At 43.0% G+C, this 23,984-nt stretch overlaps 1 protein-coding gene across 1 annotated transcript in view; it reads left to right on the top strand.

The window, feature by feature from the left end:
• XPR1 (xenotropic and polytropic retrovirus receptor 1) overlaps positions 1 to 23,984 on the top strand; it is a 587,601-nt gene that overhangs the window by 559,156 nt on the left and 4,461 nt on the right. Inside the window, exons 13-14 of the mRNA XM_085601765.1 lie at positions 580 to 719; positions 13,319 to 13,540. Coding sequence (XP_085457891.1) covers positions 580 to 719; positions 13,319 to 13,540 — 362 coding nt within the window. The remainder of the gene's footprint in view (positions 1 to 579; positions 720 to 13,318; positions 13,541 to 23,984) is intronic.

The following is a 23,984-nucleotide window of genomic DNA, read 5'->3' as shown; positions in this document are numbered from 1 at the left end:
GTGCATATTTGTACGCCTGTCTGTTCTCACCTTGGAATCTGTCTCTCTTGCCTGATAACCACTGATAATTATTATGATGCTGGGTTTGTTTCGCACAAACTATTTTCATTAGCATTACCTGCCCTTGCTCTCTTGTTATGGTCCTGTTCCACCTTACTTTTTCTCAAACTGTCATCTCTCCGACTGTCATGCTGGGTGTGCTCCCGTTGTATCCATCATTCTTTCCTCTCGCCTCTTTCTTGACATTAATTTTCCCCTCATTGCATCGTTAGAATCTAGTATGCCTTTTACAGTATTGCCTTTCGTTGTGCTTCATCCATATATCTGTAAGAACCTTGATGCCCCGTGGTCCACTCATTGGATTTTAAATTCTAACCGCAGAGGCTTTTGTTTGGGTTTTCTTCTTGGTCTCCATTGTAGACTGGGCCTCACCTCCACCCCTTTGACCTTCTGTCTTTTCACCTTACTATGATAATCTCATGCAGCTTCTTTTTCCAGCCATGAGATCTTACGCATTGTCTGTTGGAGACCCATATCCATTGACTATCAACTGACATTTCTTCAATATTCTCTCCTTAGGCCTATTACTATTGTGCCATCATTGAAGATATATTCTTGCGGTTCGCTTGGACAATCCAGATTTCCCTTACAACAATGAATGCGTTTCCATATGCAGGAAACATCATCTCCACCATCCTCGCACCCCTTGAGGTCTTCAGGTAAATCCTCTTGGTCCTCCCCCGAGATTTAAAAGAGGTCATTTGTCATCTTCAGAGTGTATTTTTTCACATGCAATGAGTTATCGTAAGATTCTTAATCACTCACTTTTGAAATAGGTTTGCTTCTTTCTTTAGTTTATAATATAGGTCAATAGTAAATATTTTGATGAATGATGGGGTATATAATGACACAGAAAAGTGTGCTGAGGGAATCATATTGTAAATTAACAATGACATTTTTTAGGAGGGTTAAGATTTAAGGTAAATGCTTGTATATTGGTTTATGTTTATTGGCTGAGTTCCAAAAGTTAGTGTTCACAGAATTACTACTTTGATAAGTTTGATGTTTTCCAAGATTCACGTCTTTGGGATAAACTTGGAATAGTCCGGTCATGACACCTTACCCTGAAACATAATTTTACAAGTATTTTACTTGCCATCGGTGAGATCATGGTATATTTTTTAAAAGCAATATTGTCATTTTTAAAATCTTTGCCAATCAAGCAGTGTCTTGCAGTGATGAAAGATTTTGCACCATCCTTTTAGAAATCTCTGCTTTATCAGAGCATAATCCTGCACTTCACTGAAGTATTATGATTGTATTTTGTTTAGCATTTAGTGTGAATTTCCACAGACACTCCTTGTGCCTTTTCTTTCTGTCATTTAAATCTTCTTTAACCCATTCCTTTTGGCCCCTCTGCTATTTTTCAGCTGTTTCATCACTGGGGCAGTTTTTGACAGGGAAACTAAATAATGGTAACACGATTTGCATGTATGAAGTCACCCGTTCAATTTCCAAATTTCTTTCCTTTATGGTATATGGTTTTTCTTGAGACCAACTGTCCCATTTTAATAACCGCTTCTACTCTGAAGTGTTAAATAACAGTTAATCAAAACTGTATTTTAGATATTAGTAGCATAATTTTTTATGCCAATGTTGGAGGAGTTTAAAAAAAACAAGAGCAACCCTAATGTCCTCGAGAACATGGGTATTAAGCGTAGAACTTGGAACAGGTGTTCACATAGAACTCGTTTTAAAAAACACAATATGATAACACAGAATTTCTTGTGCAGATTAATCTATATCGACATTTAAGTTTCTATTTTTGACAGACGAGGTTCAGTCTAGATTCAATCTATGTAAACACTCAATTCAAAGAAACAGACAGTATTTTATAGTTGATTTCGATTCAACCGAATCAAATCTTATTTCATAAGCAAGACAGTATAAATCCACATAAATATAAATCCACATATGTAAAGCGCGAACAATCACCCGTAAGGGTCTCTAGGCGCTGGGGGCTGTCGGGAAGATTAAGCAAGCTACTGCCCAGAGTCACATGGTGCTGGGCTAATCTGGCGCCGGGGATCGAACCGTGATCCCCAGATTCCGGAGTCAGTCGCCCTGGCTGCGGCGCCACACCTCTTCTTATGAAATATCTTACCACTTGTAAGTACGTGAGTTATTTTTTCAGGAAGACAGCCAATTCTATTTCATACAGTGAAACACACGGAGGGAACTCCTCAAAGTGTTGTTCACAAATAGGTCAGGTCTGTCTTTTAGTTTGTCGACGGCGTTTCATCCCTTTTCCAAGCTAGGAAATCATCAGGACTGTAATGAACCTGGGGACTAAGGATATGAGTATAATTAAAAACAGAAAAAAGTGGATCAATTGATAAGCAGTGAAGAAGAAATTAAAAGGGTACATACTGGCTGAGTATTGAAGGTGGTCTCATCCATTAACTTGAGGACCACTAGGATGTACTGTTAAACAGAGGTCTTGGCGGTGAGTAACCTTATCATCAAACGTGGCAAATCTGATCCCCCGACTAGTCCCAAGATCGATCTAACCATATACTTTGTTCAGAAGAGATAACTTCACTCAGCAAAGGTCTGTCATTTGTTTTAATCGAAAAGATGGACTTCTTCAGGCTACAATCAGAACTACACAGATTCTTCAGAGGAATTGGACTCAAGCATTTCTTCTCTGACAAGGACACTCCTCCACCATCCTCAGCTTCCCTTCTAAGACCTACCTCGTCATTCATACTCCTTAATGCGTTAATGCCAGCAGAAATATTGGCATTTAAGAAGGCAGTACTCAATGACATCAACAATCAGAAAACAACTAGGTCTTTCGCCCCAACAACATTACATGGCTAGAGAGACAGACACTGAACAAACTTAACAAAGAGAAGTCCATCATTATCAAAACTGTGGATAAAGGGGTAGGAATTGTGATACTAGACAGGAACTCATATGAAGCAGAAATCATCAGACAGCTGAACAATACTAATCATTATGAAAAACTGCCCTCGAATCCCCTACAAGAGATAGGAATCAAAATACTAGAAACTACCATTCGAGCCCTGGGTCAAGGGTTCCTCACCCAACAAAAATTTGATTTCCTTTTTAAGAAATAGCCACAGACCCGGTGTTATACACACTACCCAAAATTCACAAAGATTTGACTAATCCCCCAACTGACCTCTATTGTCTGGCTGTGGTTCCATCCTGGAGCCACTTGATGAGTATATAAATATCTTCATCAAGGATTTTTTCTCTCTTTTGGATACATACGTACGTGATAGTACGTTTATGATCAACCTCATCAAATGCCTTGACTTTGACCCCGAACAAGAGATACTAGTGACTCTAGATATAGAGTCACTTTACACCAATATCCTACAACAAATAAGCATTGAGGTAATCAGAGGAATCCTCCTGCATCAACCTGCCTCAGTCATTGTCCCTACTGACTTAATAATAGAACTCATTGAGCTAACCTTGACAACTAACTACTTTATGTTCAAACATGACTACTACCAACAATGCTTGGGAACATCTGTGGGAGCAATTTTCGCTCCCAATCTGGCAAACTAATATGACCTACTACGGTACACAATATCCAAACAGCAGTCAACCTTTTCTCGAGTTCACATTCAACTCAAATAGCCACAGTCATCCTTTCCTAGACCTAGAGATTAAACAAATTGAGAATCTCCTCATTGTTTCACTTTATAGGAAACCCACTGTACGCAATACTTTGCTTCAATTTGCATCCCCTAGAGGCGGAAACATTGGGTATACAGTACAAAGACTAAAATGCAAATAAATAGACAAATGTGACTTTTTTTTTTTTTTGCACCTGACCCTCCCTCCCGGACCTCCTCCTCACATCCTAATGTGACTCAATAACGAATGGTTTGAACACGATGGAAGAGTGGCGCAAATTAATTACACTGATAAACGGAGAATCTAATTTCACCTACCTGATGCTCTTGGATAGCCGGACTTCAATCTCAGCGTAATGCCATGTCTGTATTGTCTATATTGTTTCACCTATTGTTGCATACATGTGTATTGGTTTCAATTCCTCCACCCCCCCCCCCCCCGCCCCCCCATCCCCCCCAAGTCATGCTGATGCATACTGTGACTCGTTGCATATATGGGTGATGACTAGGGTCCTTACCCTGGGCAACCTCCCCCTGAATCGCTACATTAATTGTATTACATGGAGGTCTGATCTCTATACATTGTGACTATTCAATTAACACATGTGAATGTAATTTGTTTTTGAGTGCTTTTGACTGTTTCCAAACACGAGACTGCGGGTGTAATCCTCTATATCCCTTTTATACTGTGCCATATTTTTATGAGCGTATGCAGTGCCTGATCTGCCACCTATTCCCCAGCATCATTCCAGAAGCTTGTATCCCGTAAAATAGTGTTGAACCAAGTACATGCCGGATAGCCTCCTGGCATATTCACCGCACTACCATCCAACGCAGTATTGACATTCAACGACATGCCTGACGACACTACCACCCGCAAGCCTCTCCCTTGAGGACGTTGCACGGATGGACGCTTGTCTATATCTCTTCCCGCAAAGCGCTGCTGGTCAATTACTACGTATCCCTTATCGAGAGAATGCGTCTTGTAGCTACTCTGGGATCAGACTGGCCACTTTTTATGGTAAGGTTACTCACTGTTTCCAGTAGGATAGTTCCTACTATTTCTACTACCACTTTCTGGACTACATAGTCTAAATGCCCTGTTTCTCTCCTGCAGGGGTACACCTTATTTAAGTTTGTTACCCTCACAGAAGCCTCTAACAACTTGTATATTAGGGAGGGAATCTCTCTAGTCCTTCCAGTCTTTAAATGTACCTACCCCTGGCAATCTCCTCAGCAACGTTATTATACCAAATTTTCCCCAGGTTACAGGAAAACATATGGCAAGATTATGCCACCTTTGACGTGGCCAATGATGCCACCAATCTAAAGTAACTTACTCTGCAAGTACAGTACAATCTTGAAAACTGTTGCATTAGCTTGCCAAGACCCCCAATTAGCAGTACATCCCAGTGGTCCTCGCATTAATGGATGAGACCACCTTATCAATGTATCCCCTTTTTTTCCAGTGTTTTAATTATACTAATTTAATTAGTCCCCAGGTTTATTACAGTCCTGATGAGTATCTGGTACCTTGGAAAAGGGTCAAAACGACGTCAACAAACAAAAAGACAAACCTGACCATTTGTAAACAACACACTGAGAAGTTCCCTCTGTGTGTTTCACTGTATGAAATAGAATTGGCTCACACAATTGATCACTGTGTTCCCTGTTTTTTGTTGTTGTGGTTTTCACTTCTTTCACTTGAGGTTATTCTTTTCTTCCGTCTTTCAAAAGTCCTTTATCACTCATGTATGTTCAAGTGTTAGGATAATTCATTGTCTTGCTTATGAAATAAAATTCGATTTGGCGGAGTCTAGTCAAACTATAATATACTGACTGTTTCTTTGAATCGAGTGTCTACATAGATTAAATCTAGACAAAACCTCATCTGTCAAAAATAGAAACTTAAATGTCAATATAGATAAATCTGCATAGAAATTCTGTTATCATATTATGTTGGAGTTGTGACTCATTTGACCCTTAAAGGCAATGGCCTTGCATGCAAAGTAATTCTAGATCTTGTCAGCCATGTGCCTTTTAAAGCGGCTAGAAGCCTGATGTCTTGTAGCGCATTAATCCTCCACCGCTGCCTAGAAGGATAAAGCCTCATGTATTACAATTAATACTTCTTTGTGCAGGTTCTTTATCTACAGAAATAGAGGATGTTAATTGTTTACATTCAGGCTCTTCTCAACACCACAAATAGGAGATGTCACACAAGTCTCCTTAATCTCCTAAGTGTCACTCTTACTGTAAATCAGAACGGCATCTTATGGGGGAAGCTTCTTTGGTTTTAATTTCCTTTCTTTCTTAGTGGGGAGCCCATTCACATCCTCAACTAGATAATGGTTGGATTCCCTCTTCCAGTCTTGCCAAATATGAGGCATTTTGTTTCTCCATTTTAAAGCCTATTCAAAGATTGTTCCTCCTAAATCCTTGGTACTCCTTCAGTGGTAAACGCTAGGAGATGATGGACGGAGCGCTGAAACTTTTCAGACACTCATCCCCAGTCACAGATCTGGGTTGAATCCATCATCATTCTTTAGCTCACTTCGCCACCTCAGTTCAGACTCGGCCATATGCAAATCAGTCTTGACTCTGTGCCTCGTGGGAATAGTCCAGCCTGAACTGCCAAGCCAGATCTTCCCTGAACCGGAAACAAGCATCCTGGGACCGGTTTTGGGGTAACACCCCTCATCAGCCAGGCTAGCTTGAATCCATTAGCAAAGTGAGCAAGGGCCCCACGTCTGGGCATACCCTGCCAACTTAGGGCGAACAAAGCAAACATAAGGAGATGATGGACGGAGTGCTGAAACTTTTGAGACACTCACCCCCGGTCACAGATCTGGGTTGAATCCATCATCATTCTTTCTCACTTCACCACCTCAGTTCAGACCCAGCCATATGCTAATCAGTCTTGGCCCTGTGCCTCAGTGTCAGTGGTTGACACTGTCTTAATTCCGTCTGCCCCATATCAGCTGCTTTTGGCACTGCCTAAATTTCATGGGTATTACTTTCCTCAGCCGTGGCTTTGCTGGTGTGTTTTGTTTGGTCCTGAGCTCAGCTAAAGTGTTTCTGGCTCTTTGCCCAGCCCCAGAGCTCCTGTGCCGTGCTATTTCAACCACAAATGTGGAACTCCTAATGAGGGTTTTTAGAGCCCACCTCCTTGCTCACTCTTAGCAAGAGTGACTAAAATATAAAAGCCAGCTCATGCTAAGCAGGATTTCCATGTGGCATGCCTGGAAATTTGGTAGTTAAGGCTTCCTCAGATTCACTGGTATACAGCTTTTTTTCTTTGACTTCCTTACCCTGCGTTAGAAAAACATTAATTGTAGAATTCAAATTACCTGTTTGACTACAGGCAGCATACATTAGTTCACATGGCCTCAGACAAACTGGCGTACTTTCCTTGTATGTTATGATGTAGTGCCACACTCTGTGGTCTAAGATGTGATCCTGCGTATGGTCAACAAACGTCTCTCTGGATTCGTATACAAACTAATAGGCAAGCCATTTTTATGATGTTGTAGTCAATAAGTAGCCTGGAAAATTACAAAAAAGTTGAGTAATGGCCTATTAATAAAAGAAAAGGGAGTAGGAGGACCGGGGGGTAGGTTTTCTCCTCCTAAAAACACTTCTATACCAAAAGGAACCTGAAAGGTACCCAGTAAAACCTACCCTAATAGAGAGAATTTCAAACCAATGGGTAATTCTCTATGTTAGTTATCTCTGGAAAAACAATTGTTTTTCTTGAGTCCCCTCACTCACCTAGGGTTGCCTCAGGGTGACATGCTTCATCATAGGGGTCCTCCTAGGCATCTACTACCTGAGGCGTGCTGCGACTTGCGAAGTTACGTAGGAGCACTTTTTGTTTAGACTATGTGTCGTGCTTAGTGTGTGGAGTGACTTATGTGAATATTAAAACCGCCTAGATAGTGAGCTCTATTATTTAATTCTGCTCCTATCCGGTCGGTAAAATTAAAATGGGGTGAGAAACAGGTAATACAGTGACTATAATGTGTAACTGGCCCTAATTACTCGGTCGACATGTTTCGTGGTTACCCCAACCACTTCTTCAGGACCACACAGGGACCAGCCCTATGCGTGCCACTCTGTGAATAAATATATACAGTGCTAGTACTTAATAGGTAGTTGAAACATACGTACTAAGTATGTTTTTGTATTATACATACGATTTCATGTGGAAAAGTAATCAGATGGTCACATGAAGATGTATTTAGTTGAAAGTATGAATATACTCCATGATGTTGCCGAGGTGGAGGGGCCTGTAGAAACTTGACTCGGCCGAACCTCCTGCCGAATGACCTGCTTAGCCCCAGCTACACCGCATCTCAATTGTTTTTCCAGAGATAACTAACATAGAGAATTACCCATTGGTTTGAAATTCTCTCTATTAGGGTAGGTTTTACTGGGTACCTTTCAGGTTCCTTTTGGTATATGAGTAATGGTCTATGACATATTCTTCCTCTAACGTATTTGCAGAGCAGATCAAAATTCTGATTCAGTCGTCACACTTCTTGTCAAAGGATACTTGGGTGGCTACAGTTTTTCAGTCTTTCCAGAGGTAAGGGCATAGGGATTCAATTCTATTCCACGGTGACTTATGGTCCCACTCCTGAAAAACTATTCAAATGGGTTTCCCTTCCTCGACCACTTCTTGCCAGTAGGAAGTAGATTATTAATTTCTTGCAGTAAAGTCACCTTGAACCAGTTGTGCCTACAAATCACTACACTTTGAGAATCCTTTTCTTTCTTGAAACTTCACCCCCAGCACCAGAGCACTCCTTGGCACCAAATACATCTGACTTAATTCTCTTTCAGCAGCCCCCTTTGGATCATCTTCTCCAAGAGGTAACAGCTCTTCTGCTGAATGGATCCATGAAAAGATGAGTACATCACAATGTAGAAAGGTATGCAACACAAGATAATGTCTAGTACCCAAGAAGAGAGAGGGCTTCGGATACATTAAGGATCTGAACTATTTAAATTGATTCCTGAAAAAGGTGGTCAAACTAGCCATGATCCTGATCCTGCAAGACCTGTACCCGGAGAACTGGTTGATGTCCATGGACCTCCAGAATGCCTACCTGCCACATGAGAAAGTCCCCTATGATGTTCCATGTCTTCCTAGTGGACAGGATGCAATGTCAGTTTGAGTTTCTGCTTTTCATCCTTAAAATATACACTTCAGGTATTTGCCAAGAACTTTGCTTTTGTAGCAGCCTTTTTTCAATCAGGCATAGAGGTAGTGACGGTCACATCTTAGCATTTGCATCTCTTTAACAAAGCCCTCAGTGATAACTTTATGGACAGTTGCTGAAAGCTCTATCCATAGACTAGGCAGGTCAGCGTCGCAGATCGGCGCCTGTTGAATTTCTCACTAAACATCCTGCTCCAGAGCTAATGGTGATCCATGCTTTATCCAGCAAGGTGAACCCCAGTTAATTCCTCACTACTTCTCCAAACAGTGATGCCCAAGAGGATTGAGGCGTTTGGAAATGTATGTTGTCCTCTGCTAGCCAGGCATAGAAATCAGTCATTGCTGTTTGTTTGTTGGGTCGCTAAATGCAAGCCATGTGGGACATGGCCATTGAGATCTTTCTGACGGTCCTTTGGTGCAGACAGTTCATGAGGGAAAAGTATGTGATGTGTGCTGTGCTTGATACTACTGATTGTCTGGGAGGGTCAGTTGGCATCAGTGTTGTGCTCCGCCTACACTCATGAACTTTTTCCACAGGATTTTCTGGTGATGAACAAGCCTCTGTCTCTCTGTACAATAGCTGACCCCTTTTTTGGTGAAAAAGCTGATTTTCCTTTTGAGCGTTTTAAAGACTGTTTGTTTACGTCTACTAATCAGTTCCCACATCAGCTCCGAAAATGTACAGCTACTACAGGAGCTGGCATATAGACCGCAACATTCCCATCAACCAAAGGCTACAACTGTCGCCTGAGTCTTTTTGAGGTAGAGGACATGTGTCTGCAGGCAATGCACAGGCTGGCCAAGGCACCAGTCCTCACAGTCCTCTTTCAATTGCGGCAACAGTGACCAAGCTGCTTTTTTTCACCATCGTTGGTAATCTTGTGGGGGTCAGGATTCAGCACTGCCTCGCAGGGTGTCAATCTGCCACTTCCGACAGATGGGTTCTGAAAATCACTCAGTGTAGCTTTGTTCAACTGTTTATTTTATGCCCCCCAAATCTTCACTCCCATATCAGAATGACATTCAGGGGCGCACCTTTAATTTTGCTACAAGAGGCGTGAGTGTTACTCTCAAAAGGTGCTATTGAGAGGGTTCTGTACTCGGAAAGAGTAGAACATTGTTAATCTCACTATTTTCTTGCGCTAAAAAAAGGACGGGGGCCTCTGGCCTATTTTAGACCTTTGATCTCTGAATGCCTTCCTGCTGAAGGACAGATTCAAAATGCTCACACTTGCACAGTTCTTCACTGCTCTGGACTGAGGGGCTGGTGGGGTTGACTGGATAATGTCCTTTGACCTACAGGACACATGTTTGTGTTTACCCATTCAGCAGTCCCACAGACGTTACCTGTAGTTGAGGTGGACCAGGAAAGTTTTCAGTTTGCTGTGCCCCCCTTTGGCCTCACCAGCGCCCCTCAGGTGTTCATAAAAGTGACAGCGGTGCTTGATGCACACCTTCGGAGGTTGGGGATACCAGTTTTCTCTACCTCAATGACGTTTTTTTTTTTAAAGCAGTTTTGCCAGAGTCAGTTGTAGATCATCTCCGGACAACAGCAAACCTTCTGACATAATTGGGGTTCACGATGAACGGACTGAAGTTGCACCAGCCTCCTTCACAGAGGCAGCTATTTATAGTAGCCATCCTCAATGCAGTGTAGTTCAAGACCTTCCGTTCCCCACAACGAGTCCAGGACATTTGGGCTATGATCCTGATGTTTCAGCCTCGGTACTGGATCTTGGTAAGAGCAGTTCTGAGGCTTCTTGGCCTCTTAGCCTCCTGAATCCTCCTTGTTGGTTACGGTGGAACATGTGAGCTGTACAACAGTATCTAAAGTCCCAGAGGGCCCAGCATCAAGGAAATCTTTTGGATGGCATCCATATTTCGGAAGAGATGGTTCACGATCTGCATTGGTGGCTTCTCAAAAGCCATGGATCCAGTAGAAGTCCCATCTCCATTCCCATCCCAGTGCTAACGAACTCGGCACTACTGGGTTAGCGGGGTCATTTGGGGGAGGTGGTAATCAGGTCGTTTGATCTCTGAGGGAAGGCTGGTGCAGGTTTTCACACCACCACCACTGTGTGGTATTGCAGCAAGCAGGGCAGAGTGGGGCCCTGACTCTGTGTCTTTGTAGTTGGTTGGAGCGTCAGGGTATTTCCCTCACTTCAAACCTCCTGGCGGGATCCTTGGATGCCAGAGTGGACGAGTTAAGCAAGTGGCATTTGGCAGGTCACAAATGACATCTGCATCCTGCAGTAGCGCTGGGCATCTTCTGGCAGTGGGGAGAACCCTGTTCAGATCTTTTTGCCACTGTCAAGAAGGCGAAGTGTAGAAAGTTTTGTGCATTGGAGTTTCTGTGAGAACACTTACTGCGAGATGCATTCCCGCCGGAATGGGAAACGGGACTCCTATATGTCTTCCTTTCCCTGCCTTTCCTTCCCCAAGTTCTGAAAAATATAAGCAATGACAGGGCCCAAGCCATCCTACAGGCTTTGGATTGGACTTTAAGGTGTTGCACCCTGAACATCTGTCAAGCTATCAGGCTACCGCTTTGAGAAGATCTTCTGTCCTTCTCCTGAACCTGCACAATCTACACATCCATACATGGAGATTGAGTGTTGGCAGTTGACTGTGTTTGATAAGCCTTCTGAAAAGGTGGATATCATCCTCTCTGCCAGGCACCCTTCTACAAAGTCCATTTATTTGTAGGCACTTGGATACATTTGTAACCTGGTGTGGTATCTGTAAGATTGACCCTTTACAAGCTAAGCTGTCAGATTATATTTGTTTTGCCTATGGCCCTGCAAGGCCTTGCAGTGGGCCATTTTAAATGTTATTGTTTTGGCCTCTTCAGCCTTTCCACTTTTGACGGTCCAACCAGCCTTCTTTAAATCAACTGTTGTAATGAGGGTTCTAAAAGGTTTGGCATACGTTTCTTCCCCGATTGTTGGTGATGCTTGCTGCGTCTTCTGACTTTAAAGACTGTTTTCTTCATTGTGACCGGCAATAAGGTCATGTGAGTAAGTTCAGGCACTGTCTGTGAAACTGCTCTACGCAACATTTTTTCCAGCCAAACTGGTGCTGCAGACTCGGGTGGACTTCTTCCCTAAAGTCATGACTCCTTTCCACGTTGGGCAATCCCATCACCCTGTCCCTGTTCCTTGCCTGACCCCAACCCAGTGATGCCCCCTACCCACCCAACTACCCCCTCCCCCAAAATCACTTGACAAAGGAGAGGCCTCATTGGTTGGACCCCAAAAGGGCTTTTATATTGATCATATCAAAGAACACCGGGTGGTTGATCAGCTTTTTGCGGGGTTCTCTGGGGTGAAAAAAAGGGAAGACGGTGCAAAAGATGACCCTGTTGATGTGGATAGTCTTCTTCACTGGCCAAGAAACCACCTCTGCAACAGTATGTGAAATGCCTGTCCCTGACATTTGCCACGCTTCGACGTAGGTGTCTATGTATATGTTCACTAAGCACTACTTCCTTGACAGCCAGGTCCAGCAGGAAGGACATTTCGTCTGCTTGGTTCTGAGTAATTTTTGTGTCTGAATCCACTCCACAGACCCTCCACATGGAGAGTTACTGCGTTGGTAATTATTTTAAATTGAGTAATCTGTGGTTAGAAGTATCCAAGATGAGAACAAGTTACTTACCTTTGGTAGCACTTTTTATGGTGGATACTTCCTCTAACGCAAATTCCTCACGGCGCACTCACCTCCTCGCTTTGTGGAGTGGCCCCTTTTTAACATCTAAAAAGGTCCCAAATAAAACATCAGCACACAGGTACCAACAATTGTTCACGCCTTATGTCTGGGGGTGCGGAAAATAAAAAAACAAGAAACTGAATTCAGCGTTTAAGGGTGGCGCATATATGCAGCTCCCCTCTGTCACTTCTGCGCCAATACGTAGTGCGGCGTGGAGCTGCACAGTGCCACCGAGCGGCTCTGGAGAAGTGTTTCGGGATCCAGTCTGGCACGTGGGGAGTTTTTTAAAGTGGGGAATCGGTTCCTAGATAGGGTATCCATCAGAAAGAGTGTTACCGAATGTAAGTAACTTCCTCCTTTTGCTAAATTTCTTTTTTAGGCAAACTGATCCAGAGTTGTCCAAAGTTCCTAGTCTTTAGTGTTTAATGGAAGGAATCATGGATTAAATAAAACTAACGTTACAAGCAGGTATCTTGTTATCATGCTCTGCACACATGAAAAATGGCAGTGTTGCTCTATAGCCTCTCATCGGGTGGGGTACACAAAGTTCAAGCCCTTGAATTTCTGGATTTACATCATCTAGTGTGTGATTCTCTCTCTTTTATCCATTGTCATTCCTGCACCACCACTGAATATCACAAGTAGTTCTGATGACTGTGGTCTGCAATTAAAACCAATGCATTTGCTTCCTTTCCCATTATCTCTCTGGCAGACGATTTGTGTGGAACTTCTTCCGTCTGGAGAACGAGCACCTGAATAACTGCGGCGAGTTCCGAGCCGTTCGTGACATTTCAGTGGCTCCAATGAATGCAGATGATCAGACCCTCTTGGAGCAGATGATGGACCAGGAGGATGGCGTCAAGAACAGACTGAAGACCAAGCCATGGAAGCGCAGCCTCAGCGTGTCACTGCGCCGTCCGATCGTGCCAACTCAGTACGTTTTTCCCAGATAAGGCCTTGCAAAATTTCTTTCCGTACTTGTATTAAACTCTGCCCTGTAGAACTCTGATTAGAAATCCTGGTTGTATGAAGATCAGATGTCAATACTACAAAAGACCATCACACGTGATCCTTTAAGTCCTTATAGATGTCCATCTTGCATGATATTTGATTATTCTTGGTAGTCCCGCACACACAGCACTTTAGAACTCTTGTTAGAATTACCTCTTATGTGGCCCTCAGAAGTCCATGGGAGTCCCTCACACATGATATTTTAGAATTCACTTTAGAGCCATCTCTTGGTTGACCCTCAAAGTTTTGTGGGAGACACTGCCACACAGACCTTCGGACCTCCTCTTAGAAGTCTCTGTTGTAAGACCATTAGAGATTAATAATTCACACTCTCATGCAACTTTACTCCATTTATGGCCCTCACACACAGCTCTTTGGTGCACATTAAGAGTCTCTCATATGACCCCTTGACACTCTTTGGAGGCCCTCCTAAAGCTATTAAGAACACGTGATATATGACATATCCACAGGGCTCTTTTGAAAGCGGGAAAGAATGACTTTAGAACACTTGTCTCAAGTACTTTTTCTATGGTCTTCAGATGTTCTTTGGTCACCAATCCAAGCTAAATAGCCAACAGTGCCTTTGAGAGAAAGCCCTTGTTCTTGGCTGCATAAGAACATTCGAAGCAGGCAAGAATTCTAAATGGGCTCAACACTACTGTAGCTTGTACAGGTCTTTGGATGGCAAGTAAAAAAAAGTGGCTATAAGAGGAGTGAAAACCTGAAATATGTTTAGAACAATGCTGGAAGGTTTCAGTTTAATTGGCTCGGTTTAAAGAAGTCAGCTGCAAGGCAGGTATAGGTACAGAGGACATAGCAGAAACCCGTCAGGTCCTTTAATGAGCTGGTAACATGGAAGGTTTTGTTCCTGTGATAATGATCAAACATGCAGTAGGGGTGGATGTGTCTGTATCTAACACAGCCGTGGCATGAGAGTGGGGAAAGGGGATCGTAAGAGTAAGTTGAAGCTGGGAAGGTGGAGTTTGAGGTGGTAGACTGAAATGTAGAAACACTCAAACACGACTCATACTAATAATTGGTCACTAATCCCCCAAGTAGGAATTTGGCAGTGACATTACTGTGCTGAATCACCTGGAAAGGCCAGCTGGCATGGAGCATGAGGTAATACAATCTGATTTCATTATTTAGAAATGCAGTTGGAATTAAATCACAGTTCGTAATTTGTAGCAGAAGTCAAAAGTGACTGTATGACACCAGGTATAGTGAAAAACACCAAGCAGAGAGCTTTGCTAGATATGACAAACTAGCAAGTCATCATTAGAGTGGTCATTATAGAACATTTGAGAAGCTTTGAGAGACTGTACATACGGTCAAGTTAACTAGGAGTCTTTGTTTATATACCTGTCTGTAGTCTTGACACAACACACAGTCCTGTGATGTCCGAGGGCCCTCAGGAAGATGAACTCAGTAGGTCTTACTTAGTGCCAAAGCAACTGGTGGTAGGACACAAACCTTCCACCCATAGACAACTTGTATGCCCAAAAATGTCCTCCATCCCATCCTTGTGCATCTTTTATCGAATCAGATTCAGATCATCCTTACAGGCTTCATGATCTCGCTGCCTCATGTGTTCTGATTATCCATTTGAAATGAGCGAAGCACCTAAGATTCTCAGCTAAGAGCTTCATCTCCTCTGTCAGGGCTGGGTAGCTCTCCTGTTATTCTGCCTTTCTGTGACATCTTACATTAGTATACTGAATCCCTGTCGGTATGTGAGTCTCTTTTTGCTCTTCTAGGTGTGAATATCCATTCCCCAGTACACACGTTCTTGTAACTAATGGTCAGGTAGTTTAGATTGTGTAATCCTTGCAGCATTCAGACATATCCGCTTCTGATGAATATTTGTACTTGCAGCTTCATCACCTGTGAATATTCCAGGTGCCAGACTGGATATGGACACTTTCTTTTGCTCTGGTAGGGGGTGCTGGCCGCGTCCGCATCGGAATCTTCTCCACTGTGATGCCATTGAATCGTCAAAACCTCCACCGCAGCTCCCTGACATTTCCTTTTTTGAACGCACCAACCACACACACCTCCTGAGCTTGCATTCTTATTTGATTTTTGTGACAAAATTGTGTGCCATGGTTAGGGATGTCTCCCCCTCCCCCCTATATTCAAGTTTCAAACATTCTAGGGATTGGGATGGGCAGATGACCATTATGGACCTCCATGACATTTGCTTGTGGTTTCTGGGGTTGGAACATGACACAACGTAGTGAGACTTCTCTCGCAGTAAAGGCGATCAGAGTGTAGGAAGCCAAGCTGTTTATGACCCGGTCCTGTGATGACCGTTGAATTTGGCTCCTGTCGTTGCAGAGATCCAAATCTTGCGCCTCTCCTTCTTTGAAGTCGTAGACAGAGAAGGATAATAAACATAATAATAGGAAGAGTCAATATCAACCTTCCCCAGCACTAAGTTTCCAAATACTCCCCATCGAATGAGGAGTCTTATTTGTACCCAGACCTGGTCATAATTCCACCTATGTATCCCGTGCTACTGGTTCTGATCCCAGTTCCAGGGCCTCCATAATAAATGCTTCCAATGCCCCAGCTGGCTCCTTTGCAGTGCCTCCTCTTGCCTACTGTGAGTATCCTGCCTGACTTCTGCCCCATCAGTCAGCAGATTAGGTGCAAGAAAGTACAGGTCGACTTTGAGTGACACCCCTCATCCTTTTTCCTTTGGTCCACCCGTTCCCAGAGAGCGTTGAGGTGCAGGCTTCATGCTGGCCATAGCAAATCTCAAGAGCCTTCGTGACATCTCCAGTAGACAGATAGTCCCAAAAACGTATGGGAGTCTGAAAAAAGATTTTCTTGGCCAAGAGCCTTGCTTTCAAATCTTTGACTGCCACCTTTCTCCTGAAGATACACCCATTCCTTGTGGCCCATATGATTCTCCCCCAACTAGCAGACTACACATATAGCGTTTTACAGAGGTAGAAAAGAATGGATAAGATGCATCTAGACCTAATCAAAATGGGCATTACAGATTCAATCGCAAGGGCGAAGTGCTCTTTGGTGGCCCTACGTCGCCATGCATGGCTGAGATATTCTGTTTTTTTTTTTCTGATGTCATGATGGACCTCCCTTTTGACTATGCCAAAATTGTTAGGACCAAAACAGATTCTGTTTTACAGTGTTTTAAAGCAACCAGAGTTACATCTCATTCACACGGTTTACCATCCAGAAGGACAACCATCAAGTTAGAAAAGATTGTGGCTTCTCATGAAAATTTTATTTTTGCCAAAGACTAGCCACTCAGACTCAACAACTTCAAAACCTCTTCTTCAGACAGTACATAGATAGAGGCAGAAGTTGTGCCACCAAACAAGCAGTCTCATCCTCTTCCTCTGCTCCACTAGGGAAGCAGCTCTAGTTTGCCCATGTCGAAACATGTGCGGCACATGGAAAAACAGGTGGCCTCCTTTTTACAGGCCTGGGAGGTCATAACATCAGACCAGTGGATTCTCCAAATTATACAAAGGGGACAGGCCTTACCATTCCAACAGGTCCCTTCCCATACCCCTCACCAGCAGTCCCTTCAGAAGGAAGACCATTTGCGCATACTGCAGCAGGTGGTGACGGCCTTGCTTTAGAAAAGAGCTGTAGAAATTGGACAGTGGTGCTATTCCCTGAACTTCCTGCTCCCAAAGAAGTGTCTTCTTCCCATCCTGGATGTAGGAAACTTTAACACTTTCCTCCAGAAGGAAAAGTTCAAGATTCTGTTCCTGACTCAGATTCTTTTGACACTGTAAGCAGCGGACAGGTTGGTGCCTTTCAACTTGCTAGACGTGTATTTTAACATACCAATCCTGCAGTCTCACAGCAGGTACCTGTGGTTTGTGGTAGTGTCTACTCATTACCAGTTATTAGTAATCTCTTTCAGATTGACATTGGCACCTCAACTCTTCACAAAGGTGTTGGCAGTGGTTCATCTCAAGAGGTCGGGAGTCCCAGTATTAATGTACCTGGAGGACTGGTTCCTCAAAGCTACAGGTTGTGTCACACCACTTCCAGTCAATCAATCAACTTTATTTGGTTTCAGCATATAAAACCATAAGTTAAAGATAACACAATTCATCACAGTTAAATCACAGTCCACTTCCAGTCTACAGCATCCCTGCCTTTCAACTTGGGCTTTTCTATCAGTGTGCCCAAATCTTACCCTGAGACCTCAGAGTGCTGGTTCTGGATACATCTTCTCTTTGATTTTTCCTTCATTCTCAGATAATCCGGGATATTCAGGTAATGCTTCAGCATTTAGGGTAGGAGATCTGATTCCAGTCGTGATGGCCCTGCCTGCCAGGTGTGTTGGCTTCCTGCATCCTCCTGGTCACGCATGCACACTGGCACATGAGGGCTCTCCCGTGATGCCTCTGCATTCAGTGTTTCCAGCACCTGTGAGATCAGGGGTGGCTCCTCCGTTAGAGCAGAGGAGCGCCCCACTTAAGTTACCCCCAAAGATGAAAAATAAAATGGTAATACATTACCATTTTATTTTCTCATCCTCTAGCGGGCCACTGCTAAATGATAGCAGCAGCAGGGAGGAGGGTGGACTTTGTATGGACTTTTCAAAGTGTGCATGTCTTTTTGGCCGGTCGTCTTGCAATGGCCGGCCAGACATGAGCACTTTGAAACCTCTAACCCAGCTGTCTTAAGACAGCTGGGTCAGAGTAAGTGCAGGGCTCCAGCGTCCTTGGCAGCAGTGAGTGAGGCCGCTCCCTCCAATCAGGGCACTGCTCTCACAGCATGAGAGCAGTGCCAGGACTGGTGCCCACACTGAACCATCCAGTGGAGAAGAGGTCCGGTTAAAAAAAGGTCTGGAGTGGGGGACGTCGGAGGACATTGGTTATGGTAAGTTAAAAAAATCTAAATATAAATATATATATATATATATATATATATATATCACAAAACCAATCCAGCACCGCCTGACTGACAGCCAACAGGCGGGAAGAACGCTGGCTGGGACCTCTGCGATGTGCTCACGCTGATAAACATAGGCAGGAATCCGGAATCGGTGCAAGACTTCATTTATTTAAGCAAAGGCAAGTGTGAGTCCATTGCAATCGTCGGACATAGTGTCCACCATGACGCGTTTCGCTCGCAAATCCTTTCCTGATGCAAGAAAAAGCCACACAAATCCAGTTTCCAATAATCTTCGTTTTAATCACAGGGCAAAAACAGACGCGTTTCGAGCATACAAGCTCTTGGTCACATGACCATAAGTTCAGAGTTCAGTCTATTTACAGACCTCCAAAGGACATAAACAAAAGACTTTCCAAACGTATTGCACAACACAATTGTGTTCTTAACTGCGGTGACTCACAATTAATAAACAACATTTATTTCTTTCATCACAGCGTTATATTTCTGTGGTCAAGAAAATTGTCATGGCATAATTTGATAAAAAGAAATGAAAAAACGATATATACATTCCATAGCCAAATTCACAATGTCTAATGGGAACAATTATCTCATTCGGACTGCATGAACCAGAAAGAATATATACATAAACAATATATATATATATATATATATATATATATATATATATATATATATATATATATATATATATATATATTACCTACTGGCGGTCGCCAGTAGGTAGTTATAGTTAGGACCCCTTTTCCATAGGAAATCCGCAACATTCTATTTTGAATAACTTTGGCGCCGGTCGATGAATCCTCGCGAATTTCTCAAAATAGGTGGGGCGCTACGCTCCGCTCCTACCCTGAAAGTCTCGGGGGGATTCGTCAAGCGGGGGCTGAGATAAAAGGGGGGTCCCAAAACGCGTTTTTCCCATGCATTTTTCCATAGGACCTTTAGACAGAGCTACAGCCCGAACGGCTGAACAGAATTACTAGAAATTTGGCAGAGAGGTAGTCCCTAGGTCAAGGAAGTGCCTTTTGTAGGTTTGGTGTAAATCTGTTCAGTAGATTCTGAGAAAATAGCCTTTAAATCAATATATATATCTGAGCCCGCTTACGGTACGCTTACCGTACGCTTACCGTACGCGTACGGTGGCGTGCGCGAGCGCGATTCTGATTGGCTCTTAGATCTTAGTAAACATTCGAATCGGTCGAAACCAGGAAGCGGCGTCCGCCATTTTGTCTCTCGCACTGAGTGTTATTTATCAAACATGATGCCCAAAAACATGTTACTGGGCTGTTTTGACAACTCCCTCCCACACAGTCATGTTGAGGGAGTCCCCAAACATCCCCCAAGAGCAAAAACGATTATATTTTTTTTTCGGCAATTTCGCCGAGTACGCTTACCGTACGCTTACCGTAAGCGTACGGTAATGAAATAGAAATAAAAAAACCACTATCCACATTTACCCCACCCCCTGTGCTTTTGGTGGCCGCAGTGCACCAAATCTACAGGGCTTATCGATTCCGAAAACACTATCAACACTTACCCCACCCCCTGTGCTTTTGGTGGCCGAAGGCCACCAAATGTACAGGGCTTATTACTGTATAAAAAAACATGAAATTATAAAATCGAAATAAAAAAAACACTATCCACATTGACCCCTCCCCCTGTGCTTTTGGTGGCCGAAGGCCACCAAATGTACAGGGCTTATTAAAGTTGATAAAAACCGTGCACGGAACGAACTGCGTTAAGTGGGCGCGCACGCCTCGAATGGCGTAAAGTAACTTAGCATTTAAAAAACCGTACAAATTCACTGAAAAAACCATAGGTTTCACACACGTTATAGTTAGGAATTAGCATTTAAAAAACCTTGCAAATTCACTGAAAAAACCATAGGTTTCACACATGTTATAGTTAGCGGAAATTTTACTGATAAAAAACCAATGAAATTGCCCCGTTATAGTTAGTGCTGGCAACTATAACTCACGCGACCGCAATCTTCTGCTGATGACATATGTGTCTTTATAAAAAAAAATATTTGTAATATATGTATAGCTAAAAATGTATGGAAGAAGACATGGGCAAATAAGTGTCTAAATACAGTATTAGCATCAGCAGAGGATTGTGGTCGCGTGAGTTATAGTTGCCAGCACTAACTATAACGGGGCAATTTCATTGGTTTTTTATCAGTAAAATTTCCGCTAACTATAACATGTGTGAAACCTATGGTTTTTTCAGTGAATATATATATATATATATATATATATATATATATTTTTTTAATTTATTTATTTGCACGCTGCCTAAAAGCCCCCCCAATAGATGCCAGCCACCACTGCATTGAGATCTGTGCTGCACCATGCTAATTGCCTGGACGCTGCAGCAGATCAGGCTTGGTGATCAGTGGAGAAGAACCTACTACAGGGGATGTCCTTCTACCTTCCACCAGTCGTTGCCATGACTGTGATGGATGCCTCCACTCTAAAGTATGGCGCACACCTGGTGGAGTTCAGAAGCCTCTGATCTCTAAAATACAGCTTCTTAACATCAACCTTCTCAAACTGAGTGGAGTTCGACTTACATTCAAGATCTTCCCTGAGTGCCCTTCCATTTGCAATCAGTCTGTCCAGATCTTGGCAGACAATACAGCCTTGACGTGTTATGTCTACATGCAGGGAGGGGTGGCCCCATCTTCTCTGTCAGGAAGAGCTGAGACTTTGGACTTGAGTGCACCATCTTTAGATTTAGCTAATTGACTTGAGTGCACCATCTTTAGATTTAGCTAATTGCCAACCATCTTACGGTGTCTCTTCATGTCAGGGTTGACAACCTGAGTTGGTATAATTTTGCCGATCATAAGTGGCAAATTTAATCAGAGGTGGTGCAAGAGAATACCAAGAGGCCTCCTTTCTTTTTATATCCTACCACATTCTACAAGGAGAAGGAGAGGTTTCTCAGGCTGGACCCCAAAAGGGGTGGTAAGCTTAAACCACATACCATACAAAGGGAATTAGGTCTAATAACCAGCTCTTCACTTAATCCCAGGAAGTGCAAAGCAGTCCAGAAGATGACTTTATCCCAGTAGATTATCTTGTGCATTAAGATGTATTCCTTGGCACATAAGGAAGTGACGGTGCGTACCATCCCATTCCACCAGGGTGAATACGTCCACATCAGCTTTGCTAAGGGAAGCCCCAGTGGCTGAGATCTGTAGCAGCTGCACCATGGTCTTTCCTCCACACCTTTGCTAAGTATTATTGCTGTGGCATCTTCTCAAATTGAGATTTCTCTCATCCTATTCATCTCATGGGGCTTAAAAAACATAGATGGGTAACTAACATCAGGGCGCAGGGGAGGATGCTTAATGGCTCCAGTGATGTCACCGCTGCTTTGTTTCCTGTGCCAACAAGGAGCCAGGACCCCTACCACCTCAGAAGAGCTATTGAAAGTTTCTGGATCCAGTTTGGCAATTGGGATATTCGAAAGTTGAGGAATCTGCCTGTTGCTAGAGTATCCACCAGAAAGAAGTATCTTTTTTGAGAGACTGCGGTGCTCCAAAAGGAATTAAATCGAGCCTTCTACCCCAGATAATTTACATTTGGTCCTAAGAATAGGTGGCTGTGTGGAGCTTGTCACTATAACGCCACTCCCAAAAAGCACAATCTAAGCACAGATTCAGGCCTCAGGCTGGAGACTGGCTCTGCACAATGAATGTCTATTTCTACATGCATTATTTGTGAGCTGCTTCACAAATTCTTGATCCTTAGTTCAGTGTATTATTAATGGAAAGTTCTCCCTGCTGGGTGGTTTACAAGGGCCGTCACAATACTGAGCTTGGGCACTTAACGAAGCCACTGGAGCACTGCTATCCTTGGAGGGCATTGCTAGAAAATTCGACTCTAGCCATTGCAAATGGCTTGATAGTTACAGAGGTCTCTAGACGTAATAACAAATTTGTACTTTTAGCTTTCGTCCATATGTGGTGCCACTCTGGAACCAGGCAAATAACATTTGAACTCCATGATGCTTTTTTCCTTGCAGTTTTAGCAAGACTTGAAGTGGTGAATAGATGAGCTCAGTTGACAGCTGGGATTGTTTTCTGCTGGATCCAGAAATGTGTATGATCTGGAACTTTTCAGAGTATCTCTTGTGGAGAAGTGAGCGCTGTGTTCTATCTATATATCTACTTCTACCCTGTTCCACTCATTTTCAAGATATGGATCTCAAGCTATGCAAGATCCAGGGTATTTGCTTGGTGGCACCCATATGGAGAAATAAAAGTTTGTTTCTTATACCGCTTGTAGTTGGTTGGAGGCCAACAGCCCCTCCTTCCAGACAGTAGGCAGGGGCGTTTTCTTGTGTAAAGAGGTAGGCCTGGTACAACACTCTTCCACATTATTAAAATATTTCACAGCGTTATACCCATATCACCTGGCCACTGGAAATCCAAGCCATTCCTTGGTAAATGTTGACATTCTCACTACAATCGGCCAATTCTTGCCATTGATCCAGGTTTAGGTTTTCCCACTAAACTCTTGAAAGGGTATTGATGCTGTTAATCACAATAGAGTCCATTGAATCCTGTATATATTCTTTAGCATTTTCTGCCATTTTATTTATGTTTGCACATTCTATAAAGCGTGTCCAGAAGGGCATAGGGGTAATTTAAAAAAACACTCATATAGGATCATTTCGTAATATTAAACTTCACATAATTAACACAATCAAAACAACTATTAATGTGCTAGATTAGATCAAAATTATACAGAGTCATTTTTAAGCATACATAGCCATTCTGCTATTTAGTAACACTAAATTGAATTAGCACATTTTCAGCAACATGTTAAAGAACAGAGGTTGGGAACCCAAGTGGGGAAGGGGTTTTAATGGTTGTGCAGCTGCAAAGTAGAGTGCCTCAAGGGAGCACGTTTCAACCTTGGACTATAAAGTTGCATCCACAGTTAACTCAATGTTAACATAGACTGAGTAGCATCAGGAGTATTCCTGACCGATAATCCAAGTTCTTTCAAGTGAAATCCCTAAAAGTAAAGAACCCAAAATCACCTCAGTCTAGAAGTGCACAGGGAGTTTGCATAAAGAAATCAGTATAGCAGTGATGTGATCACCTTCTGGAACCATCACCGCATGTGTAGCAGCAGCAAATACTGATCTCAAAAGAGTCAGAGTGGCGACAGGAAAATCCACAAAAGCTTGCAAATCACCAGAGCTTAGATGATGGAATGCAATCAGTAACAGAAACACAAGGCCTATTATGGTGGACTAAATTCAGCTGAAAAAAACGATTGTGAAAGTTCCGCAAAGTGGCTTGAGTGTGGCGGCAAAATTAACACCTAAAGAATGCACTGCTGCTCGGAATAAATAAAGAGAAAAATTATTGAAAGGCAGCTTTAAGCAGAATCTGCTGCTGATGATGAAGGGAGCACTAAAATCTCCGTGTTAGTAGAAGTTAA

Source organism: Triturus cristatus, chromosome 4_2, assembly GCF_964204655.1.
Source record: "Triturus cristatus chromosome 4_2, aTriCri1.1, whole genome shotgun sequence".
NCBI lineage: Eukaryota > Metazoa > Chordata > Amphibia > Caudata > Salamandridae > Triturus > Triturus cristatus.
Note: the sequence above shows the minus strand (reverse complement) of the source record. Positions and strands in the feature narration are given on the sequence as shown.